Source organism: Ambystoma mexicanum, chromosome 2p, assembly GCF_040938575.1.
Source record: "Ambystoma mexicanum isolate Mex_15411 chromosome 2p, UKY_AmexF1_1, whole genome shotgun sequence".
Lineage (NCBI taxonomy): Eukaryota > Metazoa > Chordata > Amphibia > Caudata > Ambystomatidae > Ambystoma > Ambystoma mexicanum.
In genome coordinates, this window is record NC_090923.1 from 920415328 (window position 1) to 920436953 (window position 21626).

General features: G+C 44.6%; 1 protein-coding gene across 1 annotated transcript in view; it reads right to left on the minus strand.

Annotated features, from left to right (window-relative positions):
* The window catches only part of LOC138566911 (TNF receptor-associated factor 3-like), a 515375-nt gene that overhangs the window by 196101 nt on the left and 297648 nt on the right, over positions 1-21626 (minus strand). The window contains exon 4 of the mRNA XM_069644644.1: positions 3798-3902. Coding sequence (XP_069500745.1) covers positions 3798-3902 — 105 coding nt within the window. The remainder of the gene's footprint in view (positions 1-3797; positions 3903-21626) is intronic.

Consider the following 21626-nt stretch of genomic DNA (forward strand, 5'->3'; position numbering starts at 1 on the left):
GAGCGCGGACCTAGCTCCGAGAAGCAACAGAGCGCTTTACTGAGGCAAATATTTGATGTCAAAATTCTGGGGCATCATCTTCCCAACACTTCTTTAGAGCTGGTTAAAACGTATTCTCCGGGAACAGTGCTCTCTTCCTTAAATTCTATTTAGGCGGTGAGTGCTCATGACTCCCAAAATCTGCGCAGGAAAGGTAAGCAGCGCAACTGCTTCTGCCAAATATATCCCTTGATCTCCATCACCTGGGAATAGCAGACATTTTGCGACAGTCACATTGGCGAGAATCTGCATGTTGCCTCTGGTTTGCAGATGGAATGCGTCAAAGTGTCTTCTGGAACATTCTGGGTCACATTACTATGCTGCCGGGGAGTTTGATTTCAATGTTGGAAGACAGTCAGAGGGTTACTTGCACGGGATTACAAGTGGTTACAATTCCCCATTCCAAAGGGATTTTTGGCAGGTTCACCGCCGGTGGCATTACTGTGTGTTAAATCTGCCAATATTTGGCATTAAAGTGGCCGAGTCATATTTTTCTGGAGGTAAATCCTCCACGTTACCTCCAAATTTATAATTTGGCAGTGCTAGGAAAATAGTGGTAATTATGTTACCGCCAAAACAAAATGGTGGTAACGGAATGACTGTGACCACAAAAATGATGGGTGGAAGGTTTTGAAGGAATCTAAACCACTGGCATTGCTCTGGGCAACCTTCCACACCACCGTTTTTTAGCCCGTCTGCGCCATTGCAAAAGGGGTCCAGCCATATGCAAATCAGTCTGGTACTGCCACCAATGGGAGCAGCCCAGCCCGAACTGCTAGACCAGGCCCCCTCTGCACGGAAACACAAGCAACCCCAGACATGTTTCAGCCCTGTTGGGTAACGGAATGACTATCACTTTTTTCCTGCACTGCCGAACTTGTAATGAGGTCCGATATCTGCTGTGGGTCTGTGATAGGGGGAATATTTCTTTATGTTCCGTGTTGCATTTTAAGTTGGGAGCTGACGCTGACGCTACCGACCCAAGTAAGGTCACCCGAGTTTATCAATTGAGGTTTTGTGGGCCATGTAAGGCATGCGGTGTGCCTCATAGAGCAAACCTTATATATGGTAATATGCCAGGCATATGATGGCATTATTGTGATGGCATTATTGGGGCATTTGAAGCTGCATTTGGCATATGATGGCAGCAGCTGCACATATGGGTTACACCTCAATATACGGCGACCATGCAAGTCATGGGATGGCATTTGAGGCTTCATTTGTCAAATGGTAACCAACACCTATTGGCTTTGCCTTTGTTTGCTAAACGATGCTGAGCTGACAATTTTTGCAATGGGCTAGATGCAAATTAGATGTACTTTTCTTGCCTGAAAACACACAGAAATTTCAAGGATTTAGCAGGTATCAGATTTAAAGTAATCCACTGTTTGTATGAAATCAGGCACTGTACCGAGTGTCCAATCACCGTCTCAGGGAACGGTTTCCACTGTGGTCTAGGGAGTATGGTTAGCAGTTCCTCTCAGTGGTGGTGGGTCAGGGTTTCCGGGCGGTCCGCAAAAGGGAGGAGCACATGCATCTCTGGAATTCCGTCATGCCCCGGTCAGAAGCAGCCTGACCTTCACAGGAAGTTGTGCTATTTCGCAACGGACAACGCCAATGGTGAGTCGGACGGACCCAAAGTTAGTCACTTCCTGATGTGTGAAGGACTCAGCACAGCCTGACCGCCCTTTCAGCACCGCCACCAGCCTCAGAACATCTCACTAACCTTTCTTTCACTATTGTCCAGTCTGCTGCTGCGCCCTCCATTTATTCTTTACACAAAATAGGAACTACTGAACTTTGCACGGACAGTTTAGAGCCTGGCAGATTTTTGCAGCATCGCTTTCAGTAGATTTCAGTTGCCATCTTAACGGTTTTTGGGGTTCAGTGCCCCCACTGAGTCTGACCCTCCACAAACAAAAGAAATGAAGCCATCCAAGAAGGTCCGCTGGTCACTGCCCCCATTCCATTCACTACCCAAAAGTTGATCTGCTGTCCTGGCAGCTGTCAAAATGAGCTCGGGAAGCCCCTTGAAGCCCCTGATCCCTTTCATCCGTTCTGGAATCAACATGATAAAGATTTGGCACTGTGCTAAGGCATGTGAACATAGATCTCTGCATCAAGCGCTTAGCACACGTGGGGCCGGATTACAGAAACTTTACACGGGTGCAAGTGCAAAGTTGCACTGTATTAGCACTAGTGCAAAGTTTGCCTTATTGCTAAAAACATTGGGACATATTAGAAAACCATTGCACCATGACAAGTGCAGCTTGGCCTGGGACAAGCACCGGGGAAACAATCGCCATAGTGCAAAAAAGACTTATTTTCCCTGCATTTTTTCACCAGGGCAAAGTTTGCCCTATGCGAATACGTTTTGGTATTAACACTAGGGAAAATTTAGCCGTGGTGCAAAAATGCATTCAAAATGTATCTTTTTTGCACTAAGTCAATTTTTGCCCTGGTGCTAATCCCACGCCAAACTGCACTTGTCATGTTCAATGGTCTTCTAATAAATTCCAGCGTTTTTAGAAAGAGGAAAAAGTTTGCCCTAGTGCTAATACAGTGCAACTTTGCACTTGCACCCGTGCAAGGTTTCTCTAATCTGGACCCAGAGCTTCTTAACCATTGTCGCACGCAAACTTGCATTTCTACTTCGTTTGTTAAACACGATCCAAATGGTCCACAAAATAAAGATGAAACTCTACACAAGTTATGTTATTGTGAACAGCCAAACGTTATGTACTACCGTGAACAAATGACTCATTGGTCTAGGGAGGATAGTTCAGGGGTAACGTACTCACCTTGGAAGCAAGACGACACGGAACACGCTTAGAAACCTCTGGGCAGTAAGTGCGTTATAAATAACCTATCATATTATTACAGGATTGCTTGATCAGATCTGAGTTGTCAGGCAGCACACTATGCAAGAACGAGCAGAATGTTGTGGCATGCAGTTAAACATTTTGCTTTATAAACAGGATATTTTGCAGCTCAAAATTATTTTCTTTGCGTGATTTTGCAGCACTTTCCTTCAGAGCAATACCTTACTTTTGTATTCTTTATGTAAAACAAAACATTTTCACTTTAGGGGATTTCACATTGAAACATATATACTTAAAGTAACCTGGAGTCGTTTTTCCCTGCCAAAAGGCACACTATTAACAGATGTCTTGCACATAACTTGAGCCCTGCCCGCCTCCAGACTGCCAAACACAGCCAAAGCGTGGTGATCCACTGCCCCACAAACACTGCCCATACCTGGCAAAAATCTCAACTGACCCTTATCTGGAGGCTGCCACCTACCGTGGGTTCTTTTGTTACACCCCAGCAAGCCCCATGACTTCCTTGGGCTTCAATGGGATTGACCACAGGAAACAAAGTCAGCAAATGCTGATCTCCATTGACTTAAATATGACCCCCCTGCAAAAAACACAATTGGCTAGGAGGAACGCACACCCCTACCTCGCATCCTGTTCCCTCCTCACATAAGCAAGCATACTCATGCCAGCTGCGATACTGCCCCCTCCCTCCTAAACACACCCTTACCTGGTGACTATGCATTTTCTATTTGCTGGCTATTTCACCCAATAAACCACCCACTGCAAAGATAATCTCTCGCCGCTGTGAGTCATCAAATGCCCAATCACATTTGGTAGATAGGTGAAGGCAAGGTCGGGGACATGTACCCAGAGAAACATGTCACATTAGCAAGCATTGGTCTGTGAAGCATTTTCATTGGTTGGTATGATCTAATGTACCTCCAGTGTCTCCAGGGGCAGCTGCTCGGTGCACCCCGCTGCCTGGTTCCGGCAGTGAACCTGCAGTTGTAGGATCTCCCTCTGGCAGCAGACATCATTGAAAGCCTGGGGGGTGGAGAGCAAAATTAAAACCCAAACCAGCATGCATAGGTTCTGCTTTGACTGATCGCAAGTAAACAAGGTGGTAACTCGCTCGGAAAAAGGCACATGCACTGAGACTCCCACTCATTCTGCGGCATCATGGGCAGCAAAGACTAGAATCTGTTAGGCGTCAATATCCTGGCAGACTGCCCTAGAGAGTCACTGATCTCAGGCGTCAGTGGCCTGCTGAGGCCTTAAAGAAGGCCACGCACAGGATTGGTCACTCGCTACAGATCCAAAGGATCTCAATGACCTCTTGATCCAAAATAAGGTCAGATTAATTGCTGACTTCATTGAAACCGTACTGCAGTGGCACGCCATTTGTGGTCTTCCTCAATGGTATAATCAAGCCGTCTGAGAGGGATCGCCCAACACTGTCTTCAAGCTTCAAACTCTCACACACACTGGACAACTCCAACTCACTAAGACCACCTCCAGATCACACCATCCAACTAATGGTTACACCAGGTCAATTCGTTCATAATCCAGTCAACTCATTCAAGAAAGGTCAACTCTCACTTACTCCTGTCCAACTACTCGTCACACTGACTCATTCTTGATGACCACCTATTGCCAAGGCACATTATAAGGTGGAATTCTGTCACATGGGATTTCTGACTGGACATTCAACTTCAAGAGAAAGAGACTCGGCTCCACTCTGTGCACGCCAAGAAGAGGACACTACTGGGTGCTAACTGGCGGGTTCCCTCAACCCCCAGTTTGTGACTAACATTCTCCATCATTCCTTAGAAAGTAGACAAGAGTCCATAGCATTGAGTCATAGGGCCAATTCGGTCAGAATTTTATCTGAATTAAACAATGATGACCATTTAGAAATTGCTGTACAAATTGTCGCAAATTGATTAGATAGACGTACATAGTCCATTGAAGCTACATCATTTTGTTGCTCTGGCTGCATTTATAATGCTCATATTAAGCAAGATATCTCTGTAATCAACATAGATATGAAGATAAAAAGGAGGCTTTGACATACATAAAATAAACTAAATGAAAAATTCACTTTCTGCCCAAAAAATAAAGACTACTGAAACTCCATAAATCAAATGGTTAATTAGCCAACGGACATAAGTGCCCCCTTCTGGGCATTTCTTCTCTTTATCTTAAAAAAATAACTTGTTATTGTGGTCTTACGTGTTATGGCAGAGGAGATGTCTTTACCAAAACAACCCTTTTGTTATCCACCCATCACCCTGTATCTTCCTTTTGGGCAAAACCATAAGTGCAGGTCCATGTCCCCTTTGGCCCATCCCAATTCCACAGGATCTTCTGGCACCACTCAGTTGCTCATTCCTCCATTTCTGTCCTCTTCCTGTGCCACATTCACCCCAACTCCCTTACTCCGAACTCAATGCCTTCACCCAGACCCCAAGCCCTAGACCCATACTCCCATTTGGCATCCCTATATGCATGGCTGGTCGGCCATCTCCAATTCCCTGTGACTTACTTAATGCAGAAAATGTCATTAAGGGCATATGTTTAACTGTATGGCATTTTAAAATGTTGGCAGTAGTACATACAGAACAAGGAGTTGCAATGATTCTGGAATATTGTTGTAAAAAAAAATGACTAAAGTTCCACTTACACCTACACAAAATAAAAAAATCAATTTTAAAAATACTTTGTTGAACCCTTTCTTAATAAAAGTGTTAAGGTTTTACACTGACATATCTCTTATGTGAATCGTCGGGTAAAAGCAGTCACTGGGCTTGGGTAGCAGGCCTAAGGATGGTCTGAATACAATCCTCAAAGGTGAGTGTGTAAGAGAGGAGGGACAAAGGTGATTTGGAAGGGACCGAAAGTGAGGAGTAGGAGCCATAAGAGAGGGGTTTGACATTGGCAACATTGTCAACCATAATTTTTCCATCTAACATTTGCAATAGGTAAAATATGCAACCCGTGTTTTTCTTCCAAAAGAATCTTAAATAGTCAATGTAGGCTGATTGCGACAATACCAAATATTTGCTACCGTTACATAGAATTGACAGCACTGTGACTTCTGGCATTTCCGTCATCATCGTTGTGTTGCTTCTTGCCCACCCCTCACTGCTGGCCTTACATGTCTCTCCTCCTTTACATTGGCTTTATCCTGAATTTAAGAGTATCCTGCACAGACCATATCAGTGCTCAGGTTCCACACAAATGCTACATGCTTTGGCACGCGTTCTTCTATAAGATTCCTCCAATAAAACTCCTCCCAGCCACATCAGCATGAGCATACAAGAACCTGAGCCTTTAGATGTGGTAAGTATAAAAGCAAAGCTCACCAAAATTAGGGACATTGACCTTCAACTGCAAAACAAATTTGCCTTACTATATTGGCAAATTTTAAGAGACTATATAAGTAAGTTCAAAAGACTCCTCTGTCAGGGATATACGCTGGATTACCCTGCAAGAGTGCATCATCTTCAAGACCCACTGCTTCAGCCACGAGCCTTTTATGACTAGAGCACTGCCCTATCTGGTGGAAGAACATACCGGAGGCAAGCAGAACAAGACTGGAAATCAAGACATGGACACAGGCAAAAACCAGGAAACAAGCATTCTCGATCTACACACCAAATCTCTGGAACAACATGCCCCCGCACATCCGACTAGCTCCTTTGCGCCTACACGTCAGTGTTGAAATGAAGACTTGTCTCTTCTGTTGAAACACAAAATGTCCTGGATACAGCATCTTAAAACTCCTAAAACCTTGGGAGATGCCTGTGAACCCTCTCTCCCATCATACATGCAATCTTGAATAGTTACCTCCTCCCAACCTTAAACATGATCTAGAAAATCATCCCTCCCTCCCTTGAATAGAACACAGCTTCTTTCTAGCCACTCTTATGCTTGCTCAGCACCAATACAGAGATGTACAAATTGGTATTATCAAATATAGGGAAGAACCAGCAAAAATGTGTTCTGTGGAGCAAAACGCTACAAAGTTATTCTCCTATAACGAAACGATTAAAATACTGTTTTGATTTCGGTGCAGATCTACATAACAATGTTTCAAAAAAATGTTCTGCAAATAAATCATGCTATAAAGAAATATTTTCAACATAAATATGTTGTGTTGAAGATTCTTTGCACGCGAGTGACAGAATCAAGTGTGAAAGATACTCATCTCAAAATCAGTCCCAGAACTATCCCCATTCCTTCCTGCCCCACGTCAGTTTCATTTTGAGGGTAGTTGCACATTCAGATGTGTGAAGGAGATTAAGCCACACAAATCCTTTGAGGTCTCTCAATATCCACCATCTTTGAGGATCAGGCGGGGGTATAGGTTCTACAGCAAGGGGATCCAGAACTCAAAGGAATGCCACGCCACGTAGGGCCAAATGAAGGCTGTTTCTATTATTACTTGCATGAGCAGGAAACTAAGGCTCCTATTGGCAGATTGACCTCCTGATACAGTAGAGATTTCGCTATGGCGAGATGCCCAAACATTCAAGGGGCAATATTGATTCTACTTGTGAAACCGTTGACATCAGAATCTGTCCAATGTCAGGAAAGAGTATGTGTTCTATTCTGCTATAGGTAAGTTCTTTAATGTCAGGAAAGAGTATGTGTTCTATTCTGCTATAGGTAAGTTCTTTAATGTCAGGAAAGAGTATGTGTTCTATTCTGCTATAGGTAAGTTCTTTAATGTCAGGAAAGAGTATGTTTTCTATTCTGCTATAGGTAAGTTCTTTAATGTCAGGAAAGAGTATGTGTTCTAATCTGCTATAGGTAAGTTCTTTAATGTCAGGAAAGAGTATGTTTTCTATTCTGCTATAGGTAAGTTCTTTAATGTCAGGAAAGAGTATGTGTTCTATTCTGCTATAGGTAAGTTCTTTAATGTCAGGAAAGAGTATGTTTTCTATTCTGCTATAGGTAAGTTCTTTAATGTCAGGAAAGAGTATGTTTTCTATTCTTCTATAGGTAAGTTCTTTAATGTCAGGAAAGAGTATGTGTTCTATTCTGCTATAGGTAAGTTCTTTAATGTCAGGAAAGAGTATGTGTTCTTTTCTGCTATAGGTAAGTTCTTTAATGTCAGGAAAGAGTATGTGTTCTATTCTGCTATAGGTAAGTTCTTTAATGTCAGGAAAGAGTATGTGTTCTATTCTGCTATAGGTAAGTTCTTTAATGTCAGGAAAGAGTATGTGTTCTATTCTGCTATATGTAAGTTCTTTAATGTCAGGAAAGAGTATGTGTTCTATTCTGCTATAGGTAAGTTCTTTAATGTCAGGAAAGAGTATGTGTTCTATTCTGCTATAGGTAAGTTCTTTAATGTCAGGAAAGAGTATGTGTTCTATTCTGCTATAGGTAAGTTCTTTAATGTCAGGAAAGAGTATGTGTTCTATTCTGCTATAGGTAAGTTCTTTAATGTCAGGAAAGAGTATGTGTTCTATTCTGCTATAGGTAAGTTCTTTAATGTCAGGAAAGAGTATGTGTTCTATTCTGCTATAGGTAAGTTCTTTAATGTCAGGAAAGAGTATGTGTTCTATTCTGCTGTAGGTAAGTTCTTTAATGTCAGGAAAGAGTATGTTTTCTATTCTGCTGTAGGTAAGTTCTTTAATGTCAGGAAAGAGTATGTGTTCTATTCTGCTGTAGGTAAGTTCTTTAATGTCAGGAAAGAGTATGTGTTCTATTCTGCTGTAGGTAAGTTCTTTAATGTCAGGAAAGAGTATGTGTTCTATTCTGCTGTAGGTAAGTTCTTTAATGTCAGGAAAGAGTATGTGTTCTATTCTGCTGTAGGTAAGTTCTTTAATGTCAGGAAAGAGTATGTGTTCTATTCTGCTGTAGGTAAGTTCTTTAATGTCAGGAAAGAGTATGTGATCTATTCTGCTGTAGGTAAGTTCTTTAATGTCAGGAAAGAGTATGTGTTCTATTCTGCTGTAGGTAAGTTCTTTAATGTCAGGAAAGAGTATGTGATCTATTCTGCTGTAGGTAAGTTCTTTAATGTCAGGAAAGAGTATGTGTTCTATTCTGCTATAGGTAAGTTCTTTAATGTCAGGAAAGAGTGTGTGTTCTATTCTGCTATAGGTAAGTTCTTTAATGTCAGGAAAGAGTGTGTGTTCTATTCTGCTATAGGTAAGTTCTTTAATGTCAGGAAAGAGTGTGTGTTCTATTCTGCTATAGGTAAGTTCTTTAATGTCAGGAAAGAGTGTGTGTTCTATTCTGCTATAGGTAAGTTCTTCAATGTCAGGAAAGAGTGTGTGTTCTATTCTGCTATAGGTAAGTTCTTCAATGTCAGGAAAGAGTGTGTGTTCTATTCTGCTATAGGTAAGTTCTTCAATGTCAGGAAAGAGTGTGTGTTCTATTCTGCTATAGGTAAGTTCTTCAATGTCAGGAAAGAGTGTGTGTTCTATTCTGCTATAGGTAAGTTCTTCAATGTCAGGAAAGAGTGTGTGTTCTATTCTGCTATAGGTAAGTTCTTCAATGTCAGGAAAGAGTGTGTGTTCTATTCTGCTATAGGTAAGTTCTTCAATGTCAGGAAAGAGTGTGTGTTCTATTCTGCTATAGGTAAGTTCTTCAATGTCAGGAAAGAGTGTGTGTTCTATTCTGCTATAGGTAAGTTCTTCAATGTCAGGAAAGAGTGTGTGTTCTATTCTGCTATAGGTAAGTTCTTCAATGTCAGGAAAGAGTGTGTGTTCTATTCTGCTATAGGTAAGTTCTTCAATGTCAGGAAAGAGTGTGTGTTCTATTCTGCTATAGGTAAGTTCTTCAATGTCAGGAAAGAGTATGTGTTCTATTCTGCTATAGGTAAGTTCTTCAATGTCAGGAAAGAGTATGTGTTCTATTCTGCTATAGGTAAGTTCTTTAATGTCAGGAAAGAGTATGTGTTCTATTCTGCTATAGGTAAGTTCTTTTGCATTGGTTTAAAGATGCAGCAGTTTCTCTTTCTCTTTGCTTCTGGTTATGCACCCAAAAAAGTAGCACTGACTTTTCGTGCCATCACGTGTACGGGGCACTCCTCGCCCTTGCTAGCTCCCCCGGCCTTGCAGTGGTAACTTGGCATAATGGATCCTGCTGTCACTGTGATAATTGGGAATCATATAATCTTCCCTGTACTATGTTGACTGCACATAGTCAATATTCCATAATGCAACCTTTCAACATGGGCACATACAGTGTGGCCTTTCAGTGCTAACTGGCTATACTGAAATCGCCCTTACTGTACTAACAGGCATTTTGGAATCTGGCCATTCTGTTTCAACTGGGGTATGAAATCTGGATGTGCTGTGCTAACTGTGCATAATTAGTCTGTCCTTACTGTGCTAACTGGGCACAATTGAATCTGGCCATAGTATGCTACTTGTGCCTAATACAATCTGTCCTAACTACTAAAAGGGCATCCTAGAATCTGACCTTACTGTGCTGAGCATAATGCAATCTGTACTTACTGTGCTACCCGGGTTTATAGAATCTGGCCTCACTATGTTGACTAGGCATACTGTGTTTTTGCCCTCACTTTGGTAACTGAACATACTTGACTCTCACATTACCGAACTAACTAGACTTTTCATATCTTGCCTTAATTCAGTGCTAACTGTGGGGACCTGTAAGTTATGACTTTACTGTGCTAATTGAACACACTGGATTCAGGCCTCATGGTGTTAACTAGGAATACTGGTACCCTTACTGTTCTAACTGAGCATACTAGAATGTGGCCTTGATGTGGTTATAGCAGACATAGGTATGGTGTTGTTTATTTATATAGCGCCTTCACACAGGCAAGTGTTTCAAAGCACTCAAACAAGGCACTGCTTTGCTAACTAGACAGAACATGAACACTACTGTGCTAACAGAGCATACAGGAATCTGGCCATGATGTGCTAACTGGGCATAAAGGAATGTGTCCAGGCTAGGTTAATTGGGCATAATAGACACTTGCAGTGCAATGCTTTCATGGCATAGTCTTAACCATGTTGTTAGTGCCTGGGCATTGAAAGAACATTGTGCAAGCACCTGAGGATGAGATGGCACTAGCTGCCAATGATGTGAGTACCAGGGATTTTGGGAACAAAGCCTTCAAATGATGCGAGTATCTGTGATTTTGATATCAGAAAAGGTATGATAGCAAAACCTGTCATATGATGTGAGTATTGACGCATATTGTCTCAACACCTAACAAATGATAATACTGCTTAGCGATAGTGGTGATAAATGGAATATGGTTGCGAGTGCAAGGACATGCAATGCTAGTGCCTGACAAATGCATATAAAATGTCTAGAGATCAGCCAAAACTATTACCTTTGTCAATGATTGTTTTTCTTTGCATTCTGGTACTTGAATGCTTCACTTTCCCTTTATTATTGCAGGACTACACAATAGCCACAATTCAAAGAAAAGACGGATTGCAGAATCTACTTTCATCTATTAAAGCATTAATTGAGATTTCTGTCCTCGAAATCACAAGGATCTCGTTACATTAAACGTTAAGAAGTGTTAGCACCCCGTTCAAAGGGCTGGAACGGGGTGTAATGGCCCGGCAGTCCGAGTTGCGAGGGCCTATAACGAGGGCACCGGGCCGTTACCCGCATTCCAGCCCTTGAAACCAGGTGCTAACGCCATTAGCACCCAGTGTTACCAAAGCAGTAACCCAGGGTTTACAAAAAAAAGGATTTTCATTTATTGAATGGGACGCCACAACAATCCTGTGCAATTAATGAAAATCCTTTTCTAAGTTGGCTGCCAAGGTAATGGAAGGCGAGGCTCCATAAAAAGCTCCTCTTCCATTAACATGACGGTCTGCAAAAGTGAGAAGCAGTGAAGCGGCGGCGGCGCGTGCTGCCACCACAACAATCAGTAAGTGGGATAGGGGAGAGGGTTTGGGAAATCGTAAAAAATTTATTCAAATAAATTAAAACTGGGTGGAGGGCTCGGGGAGGAGGAGATCGCGCTGTGGGGTGGGGGGGCAGCCAGCAGATTCAGTGGAACACGGCTGAGATCAGAGCACTTAACCATCACAAGCACTATAGCGCACTGAATACGTTTACTAACACTGGGTTCCTACTCCTGATGAATGTTCCACATTTTATGCTATTGTAAACTGAAACATGTTGAGATATTAGACTGTAAAGTGACAATACAGTGACAAATTGCTGCAAATGAACACAGAGTTCTGTGTATAAATTCGAGGTTTGTCCCTCTTTGTGTGTACACCAGAAGAGAACAGTGAATTTATAACTGATGTTTGTTATGATACCCAGGCTACTATTGTGGCAGACTGCAAACGTGCAGGATCAGTGAACAATTTACCTATGTTTTGGTCTTTTAACAATGATGTATTTTTAGAAAATTCATGTTTTGATGCTGAATGTTTATGTTTATGATAATTAAATTGTTTTTTAACCACTGAAAGAATATTCCTTTCAGTTGCCCACCCTATCAGACCTGTCTCTATCTCCCTTTTGTTCCCAGATAAACATACACACAAAAAAAAACGGAAAACAGCCTAAGCACTATGCCCTTCTCAAAGGCAACAGCCAGAATAGTGCCAGTTATGCAATCTGCAAAAAACATGTTCAATACTACATGCCACCTGCCTGAACACTTTGAAAACCCATGTGTGGGCAGAGCTCTGCTTCAAAGCCTTCCCGGGTCGCTGCGTCTCCAGACCACGCCCCGAAGAAAGCCAAACAGCAACTCTCAGCTGCCCCAGTCATCCTACAGAGGCCTCGGGCATACAATGGGCCAGAAAAGGAAAGCAGCCCCAAGTTGTCAGTGAACACAGGGAAGCAGAAAAGCCAGGTTAACATAGACCAGCAAGCCGCACCGTGGGCGCGCCCACCAGGGAACGTGCACGCTCTCCTCACGGCCGCTTCCGCTAGTCACAGCTTGGACTATCCCTTTGGTATTTTTAGCCTGAGCCTGTGGGCTTGGCTGTGGCTTTTTCCCTGGAGACTTTCTGAAGAGACTCTGCCAGCCTACCTGAGTTATGTCCTCCATGCTGCTAGATGTCTGTTTTCCTGACAGGTCCCGAGACCTTCTGTGTGCTGCCTCGCTGCTCTTCACCTGCTGTTGCTGGGAACATGGCAGGTGTGGTAGTCTCTGGACATCATGTGAGCACCCTAGCCACACGTGAGAGCTGCTCTTAGATTCCAGCAAAATATACTTGTATTTCCCAAATCCTGGGCAGACTCTGCTCTTGCAGCCCTTTTAGGTTGTCATCTGCCTTTCCTGGTGTACCACTTGCATTTAACCCTTTCTTCCATGAGTTATGTGCTCTGTTCAACTCTGGTGCAGTAACCTCAGCCGTGAAAAGGTGGTGCTGCGCTCCTTTCCTCCCACTGACTTTGATTGTGTGATGTACTTCTGAGATTCAGTTTAAGTGCAGTACCTCTGACCACATCTAGAGGGACCCTCCCTTTTGCCAGCGAATTTAAGTATGCCCCTTTTTCGAATGTTCTGAACACTGTTTTGGCTGTTTTAAACAGTCATTCTAAGCTTTGGGACTGTGCAGCCTGTATTTAATCCATGCGTGACCCTCTGATGTGCAAATATGTTTACTCTACTGCTTATCACTTCCTGGAGTGATAAAGCTCATTCGCATTGACTTCTCTTGCACAGGATTGTGGGTTCGCTTGGCCCCAGTGGTTTGGAGAGGTTGGATGCTAGTGCAGGAATTGTGTACAAAGTGTAATTTTGATTGAAAAATCCGGTTTAAGCTGACAAAAGGGAGCTTAAGTTGAAAGGCACACTAAGTTTGCTAGTACCTTTTAGCACTAAACCATTCATTGCGTAATATTCGTTTCCCAGATTCCTGGGGGCCAGCTTGTTTAGCTCTAGGCTGGTCCATAGCACATAGCACACAGGATGTGAGCTCAGCATGTCCCCAGGGCTGTGTGATTTGGAAACATGGAGATCAATTCAAGATACACATGGACACAGTGTTTATGATTGCAGAAAGAGAAAAGGTTGAAAATCACATGCATTACAGCTGCTATAATGGAAACACTTTGAGCATTCATTTTGTATTGTAAATGGATCTTACGCTGTCAAATACAGGTGAAGGCCCATTTCATGGTTTGGTATCACGGCTGTGTATATAAATGCAAATCCAACCGCTCTGTTCTAATGTTGTTCCTTGTGCTCTTTTGTGCAAACGTGTCACTAAACGGTGTGCCAATTTCTATTCAAGTGTCATATTTGTTATTTCTGGATTCCAGTGTTCATTTTTGCATTTACTTTGGTTTGCCTGGAATGCGTATCCTGACCAGCGTTCCTGCCAGTCTTCATTTGTTTCCCCATTTCCTGTCTGTCTATACCAGGGTGTACTTACTCCATTTTGTCAAGAACTCAAGTAAGGGATCCTTGGTAAACCATGTATCGCCTTTCCCAGTAGGTTTGTGAAGGAACGCCATTGTCATTATCCCCAAACTCTCCAATGGCCGTTGCATTAATTAAAGTACTGTTCCCCCCACCATGGTGCCTGTGTCTTTATGTATCTCTCTGCTTTCTCTCAGGGGGGCAGTGGGCTACATAGAGTTGATGACAGCAGCAGCGAGAGATATTATATATCTTTGTAGAGAAAGAAAAAGAGGAGTGAAGGGTTATGCCCAGATGACGCCCAGACCGAGATAGAGTGACAGGTAAAAGAGGAAAAGAAACGGGAGGGAAGTGCAGATGACTCGGGAAGAAGAGAATTTGAGTTTTTGAAGCATTGTGGTGAAGAAAGTGTGTGCGTGTTCGGGACTGGATTGTAAGTAGACAAGCAGAGAATGTGGCATGATGGGAGTCAGAAAAGGAGGACAAGGAAACGAAGGTCTGAGAATCATCAGCCCAGAAATGAGTGACTAACCCAAATGGAGAGATAATAAACGAGAGAGGAAAAGTATTCTGGGAAAAGAGGGCAGGACCCAAAAGCAAGGGAAATCTGGAAGAGCATTTTCCATCACAAGAGGTAGCACGGATCAGATAGACAAGACCAAACCCATTGGAGACGAGAGCCAGACAAGCCCAGTGATGAAAAGCTTGTGAGAAAAATCGTGTGGTCGACTGTGTCGAATGCAGCAGAAAGATCAGGGAGAATAAATATAGAGCACGCTTTAGAATAACGGGCAGTTAAGAGTGAGGGGCGTTCACTAAGGGGGGCCTGATGATTAAGCTAGGGCGAGGCCTCCTGGGACTAAACAATGCGTTCAAGAATTCTGGACAGAAATGGAAGAAGAGAATGGTAGCGAAAGTTAGCTGTAAGAAAAGGATCAAGGGAAAGCATCTTTAGGATTGGAAGCATGCTGGCATGCCTAAGTCAAAGGGAAAAACAGCGGTGGGAAGAGACACGTTATTAGAGAAGTCATACATGGAGAGGGCAAAGTTTGTGAAAGGAAGGGGGTCGAGAGGGCAGGCAGTAGGCGAGCTTCAGATGGATACGATTCATATCTTTTCTTTTCAAAAAGAGTTAGGTGACAGGGAAATGCTGGTGCTGGTGATATTGTGCACCCTTATTTTCTTCCTCTGCACTGTGCCATATACTCTTTTTTCCCAATGGTGAAATCAGTGGGATATCATTAACTAAAAATGGACTGCAAGGGGTCCCTAGTCATAACCTTGCCCTGCGGGTGAAGGCTGGATCAGGCCTGTTGTGCAATTCTCTGCATCAAAGAGAATCTACAGTGCAATTTTACTCTGTAGATATGATATGATATGATATGATATGTTATTTGTAACGCGCCTATACACAAGTGTTACAAGGCGTGACGAGGCAGGGGGAGGGAACAAGGGAAGACAGACAACGATCCTACTAGGCCAAGTGTCATTCAGATCGCGCAAGTGCAAGGGAAGAGGGGTTGGGAAAAGTGCAAGGGGGAAAGGGAGAGGGGAAGTGCAGTACAAGGTTAGTAGAATAACAAGATAAATAATAATAAGGGCCAACTGGTGGCAAGTGCAAGGTAAGTGCAGACAAGTGCTGGGAAGGGGGGCAGTAGGGATACAGAGACAGTCCCGCAGTGCAGGGGTTGCCAGGGAGGCAGTGCAAGGGGAGAGTGGCTGGGCCAAGGGTCGAGATCGGTGAGAGTGGCCCAGTTGCAGATTCAGTGCAATTTCAGTCAGGAATTTAGCAGGGGAGAGAGGGAGAGAAAGTAGAAGCAAAGAGGAAGGTTTTGAGGTGCTTCCGGAACCGGAGATGGTTCTCCTCATGTTTCAGGGAGGCAGGAAGGTTGTTCCAGAGGGAAGCCCCTGCCAAGGAGAGAGGTCTACCCCCAGCTTGTTGCTTGGAGAAGGGGCTGACCCTGAGGGAGTTGGAGGCGGATGAGCGAAGAGCACGAGAGGGCAGATATTTAGGAAGAGAGAGTTGTAGGTATTTTGGCCCCAGGCCCCAGAAGGCCTTGTGTACAATGCAGAGGGTTTTGAACTTAATCCTCGCAGCCACTGGGAGCCAGTGTAGGGATTTCAGACCTGGAGAGATACGATCCCTGGGCTTGAGGCCAAGGACAAGTCTCGCAGTCCTGTTCTGGATGAGTTGCAGAGGGCGGAGAGTAGAGGCAGGCAGATTTAGATAGAGGCTGTTACGGTAGTCCAGCTTAGAGAGAACCAGGGCTCTGGAGATGGTGAGCTTCTGGGGGAAGGAGAGGAAAGGAAGAATACCTCTGAGGAGGTGCAGCTGGTAGTGAGGCTTCTTAGAGATGTCAGATATGTGAGGAGAGAAGGAGAGTGTGTAGTCGAAGATGACCCCTAGGTTTTTTGCCTTGCAGGTAGGAGCAGGAAGAGGGCCAAGAGAGGCCGGCCAGAGAGCTGCAAGATCACATATACATTCCCAGCTGTTTTGAAGCCAAAAAACATGCATTGAATAACATGTCACCAAATGTTCCCCCCACCTTGCCATTCAGGCAGAAGTGGCGTTTACTGCTTAGCACACAGTGCAAATTGAGTCACCTATTATCACTTGGCAGTGTGCATTTAAGATGGCGAATGCCCGAAGGTAAGAGTGTCGGAGGGCTTAAGTGCAAGCATCTCACACCACCCTCCCACTATTGCAATCAATAAGGCCCACCCTATCCACCTCTTCAAACTGCCCATCAGTCTGAGTGCCTTATGCAAGCCGTTGCAGCAAATCCCTTCGCCTGTCCTCCAGGGCAAGCTCCTCACACATTGCAAAGGCGCAGGAGTCTCCAGGTGTCTACCAGGGTGGCGTTTTCAGGTGACCAACCAAAGCAAGAGTCTCACACTGACCACAAACACGAGCTTCTTCCTCTGCCCACCAGTGTCAGCTCCTCGCACAAGATGCAAGCTTCGTATACTACCACACCTAGGCTGGCCACCACGCAATCCTCTAGCACTGCCCTCCAATGCAAGCTCCTTACCCTGTCAATGATAGCAAGTTTCCACGGCTGGCCATCAGCGAAAGCCGTTCAAATAGACCACCAATGGTATGTTATATATCTCTGCCCACCCTGCCTGGTCCTTCTACTTTCCATCACTGTCTCCCTTTCACATTGCCCAAAAGAGCAGGGTTCTCACACTGCCCAGCAGTACTAGCTCCTCACAGAGGTGGGCAATGCACGCGTCACTGAACTGCTCCCCAGTACAAGCTTTTCATGCTGCCAATGACAGCAATGTTTCCATGCCGCCCAGCAGTGCAAGCACCTCACAATCTCCAAAGGTGTATGCTTCAGACACTTTCCAGCAGGGCAAGCTTCTCACACTACCCACCAAAGTCCTTTTTTTCCATGGCCACTAATGTCACATTCTCAAACTATCCAGTGATGAGGGCTCCTCATTCTGCCCCACCAATCCAAGTTCATCATACTGCCATCAGTGTAAGCTCTTTCCCACGACCCACCAACCAGTCACCCTGTTCACAACTGCAAGGTGCTCTACTTGAACACAAGCACCATCTTCTCTGTCTGATCACCAGTACCAGACCCTCATGAGTGTACGCTTCTCACAATGCTCACCAGTGCAACCTCCTCACACCATTTCCTAGTTTGAGTTTCTGATACTGATGTTGATAACAGGTGCTAGCTTCTCAGCCTTGCCAACAGTGCTAGTGCACCCATGGCCCATTAGTGAACGTTTTTCACCCTGTCCCCCAGGACCAGACTCTCCCCCGGTACAGCAGTACTATCTTGTCACCCTTAACAGCAAGTGCAGCACTGGAGCCGACCGGGATGCCACTTGTATCCAAACCACAATGTGTACCGCCAATATCCTTGGAAGGATAAGGCAGGATAATACCCCTGCTCTGAAGCTTATACCCTATTTTGAAACACAAACCCCAGTCTCACCGACCTGGTGCACTTGATCCTCCCCCTCCCTGCAACCCTTCTTGCACTTGCTCGATCCGTGTGCACCGCGCCAAAGATCAGTGTCTGTTCTCCCTTGTCTTCACCCCTTAATTGCAGAATCGCCATCAGGCCTAGTTGCTGTCATCCACACTGTTAAATGTACTTTTTACGCACTTACTCTGCCCAGAATTTCAAGTTCTCTGAGCGACTGATTGTTTTTTCCCCCTATGTTCCCACCCTCCTTGAGCGCTTGAAACACTTTCCTGTGTATAGGCGCTATATAAATAAACAATACAATACAATACACACACACACACAATGTGGAAGGCCATAAACAACATATTTTGTTTTATTGTAGGGCCTACAAATTCCATGGGAGTCCCCCACAGCCATGTCGATACCTTAACGCATGCCCCTCAGAGTCATCACAAGCGTCAGCAGCAGGAACTGACACCTTAAGCGAAGTGATGTGCTTGTCCTGAGCTCTGCAGATGTTGCTGGCGTCATTGAATAGCCCTTTATGTTCCTGCAGATTGTGCATGAGGAGCGGGTTCTGCGTCAATGAGTGTAAGGAATGGTAAAGTGATCGCATCAGTTAATGTGTTGTGATCTTGTTTAGTGCACCTCTGCCGTTTTTGGTGGCCTCGCGGCACCTTCTCTGCATAAAGGCAGACAGGAGGCGGTTCTGCGGGGTACAGGGAGAGGCAGGTGCAGATCCTGTGGTGATTCTAATTGCAGGCTGGAAGTACCCGTGTCGTTAGTGCCGCAATGGCTCTATGTGGTTTGTAGCAGTGACACTTAGGCATACATTTTAACTGGAGGGGAAAACCCAAGCTTGTATTAGATGATCGAGGTGTGACACCAGGAGAGCCGCTGGTCTGAATGGGGGGGAGGGGCATTTGTGATGGAGCTAAAGATGTAGTGGGCTGTGTGATGAGTTGTGTGTGCGTGTGTGTGCGTGTGCGTGTGTGCTTGTGTGCGTGTGTGCACGTGCATGTGTGTGTGTTCAGATCGTGTCCTACAGGACTATGTCATAGGCAAGCTACTGACTGAACTGCCTTCACTTAGCAAGGTGTCCAGAGTGTATGATTTTTGGCATATGTGTCAGAGATTCCTACGTTTGAGGAAGGAGGACGTTGGGGAGGCTGAACCCCCTGATTCCAATCTCCAAGATGTCTGTTTTTCCCAAGCATGTTATTCACATCAATGAGGATGACCCAAATGAGTCCATCATTGCTTCATCCTGGTTTCTGAGGGTGGCTCTCTGCTCAGTGTTTGAGTCTAAGTTCATGATGGTTTATTACGTTGTAAGATTCCTCGTGGAAGCTAACAATGTGAGTACTTATACTCAAGCTCTGTACTTGTTTTATCTGCTGAGTCAGCCAGTGGACAGATGGGAAAGGGAAGAGTGGTGTTGATCATATGCAATAATGCAGCCCTAAATTAGCAGGAGTCCTACCCTGACGACTCTGATGCAGATGGTCAGCCTGCCTTCCCCAGTGAGGCCAAAGGCCAATCCATTCCTGGCCAGCTCCTCAAACTCTTTGCCAAGGCTGGCTGACCTACTAGTCCATCACGAGCAGAATCTATTTTAATAAAACAAGTTATACCTATGGCTTATGTCCTTAGCTCTGACGTCATGTCCCCAAAGTGGAAACAAATCCGTTCCTGGTTGGATCCAAGGAAAAGCGAAAAGGGGAACTCTCCCTATCCTGGCTCACTACTTTCCTACAATTTCTAAAAAAAAAGGTGCACGCCGTGTGGGAGTCAACAAATTCCTTTATTCATGTTGCTACCCCTTGGTGTAACTTATACTAAAATCACAGCGGTCTGTGGTCCAATATTCCTTGGTCCCATTCCTGCTGTGTTCATAAAAACAATGGATAAGTTTTACCAAGCTCATATATTGATTCTCTATGAGTCAAGTCGGTCAGGTCATCACCCTGAACCTGTATTTGTCAACCGGTTTCAGCAGGGGAATATAGTTTGTCACTTTCTTCAGGACTATAGATTATGCTTGTTTAGGGCACTCTATACATTCATAAAAAGACAGAAGTGACTGTTCTCTGTCCTTCAATTGCTTTGTCTGGATCCGTCGTGGTCAAATTTAGATGGGACATCTCATCTGTATGTCAGCTCCCACCATCCGTTGTCTACTGTAGTAGAGAATCGGGTTGGTCTCTGTGCTCTTCCTCCCTGGAGCCCTGGTTTCGTCACCTTGATGGTATTGGTGCACAGTATTCACGTGTTTTCTTGTCTCATTTCTTTTCACAGGTATTGTATTCCAGAGACTGTCATGCCTCGAATATCATAATCACGCCACTCCGGTCGGGTTTGTTTTCTTTTCCCGACAAACCCAACCGGATGGCGGGAGCTGAAAAACAGATGAGATGTCCCATCTAAATTCCCCCCCCCCAAACCCTGCATCCCCTTTAATTTGTTATCTATTCCCGAACACCCACACCCCATATATATACTTTTCTAACCCCCCCTAAAAATTTCGATGAGTTTTTTCGTGAAAAAAATATGGCATCAAAAATCCAGCAACATTTCATCCCACGATGCAAGGACGTCGTACCCAGTGAAGACAGTGCCTTGTTTAGGAAGAAAGTTAAGAACATTTGTGTCTAAGTTGCCATTCTAACATAGCCCTTTCTTAGACTCAAGAGCGTTGATCACTTTTGGGTCCCAAGAACCCTCTATGCAACCCAAATCAAAACAAGTGGTGCCACCTTCAAACGCTGCCCACCAGAGCAAGTGTCTCAGGGATCTGCAACCTTTGGCTTACCAGGTGTTTTGGACTACAGCTCCCATCAGCCCTAACCAGCACAGCCGGTTTGGTCAATGGTGAAGGACCATGAGGGTTCCAGTACATAACATCAGGAGAGACACAGGTTACAGACCCGGGCCCTAGAACAATCTTCTCATACCGCTACCAGTGCCAGCTGCGCACACTGCCCGCGGATGCACATCTGTTCCAGCAGCTGTGAAGGGGGTTCAGACACTGTTCTGAATGCTTGCAAACCTTTATTTCTCTCCCGGAAATGAAGGCAGTGCAGATACTCATTGTTCAAAAGCTTTGTTTTCAGACACGAGACGCACGACATTTCCTTCTGAAAGCCTCAAAAGTGCCTTTGTACGAATGCAGATAAAACCGCAGAGAGGGTGAAGCCGAAGCTTGTAGCAATCCGATGGAAATCCCCCTAAGAGAAAGTCTGAGTGAGCAAACCGTCTACCTGGCAGCCCTGAGCTGCTTCTGTGGGAAGAAACACTAAAAGAGGAAGTGGGGCTCTTTCTGCCAAGGTCAACATCCGGCTGGGACTTTCAAGAAACGGGCTTGAAGTTGGAATCCGTGGAGGGGCTAGCCTCTAATATGCACTCAGGTAGCAGCCTAGACGCCACAGTTATCTGGATGCAGAGACCCAGCCTCACTCAAGTGCTATGGATCGTTCAGTGGCCTATCCTTGTCCA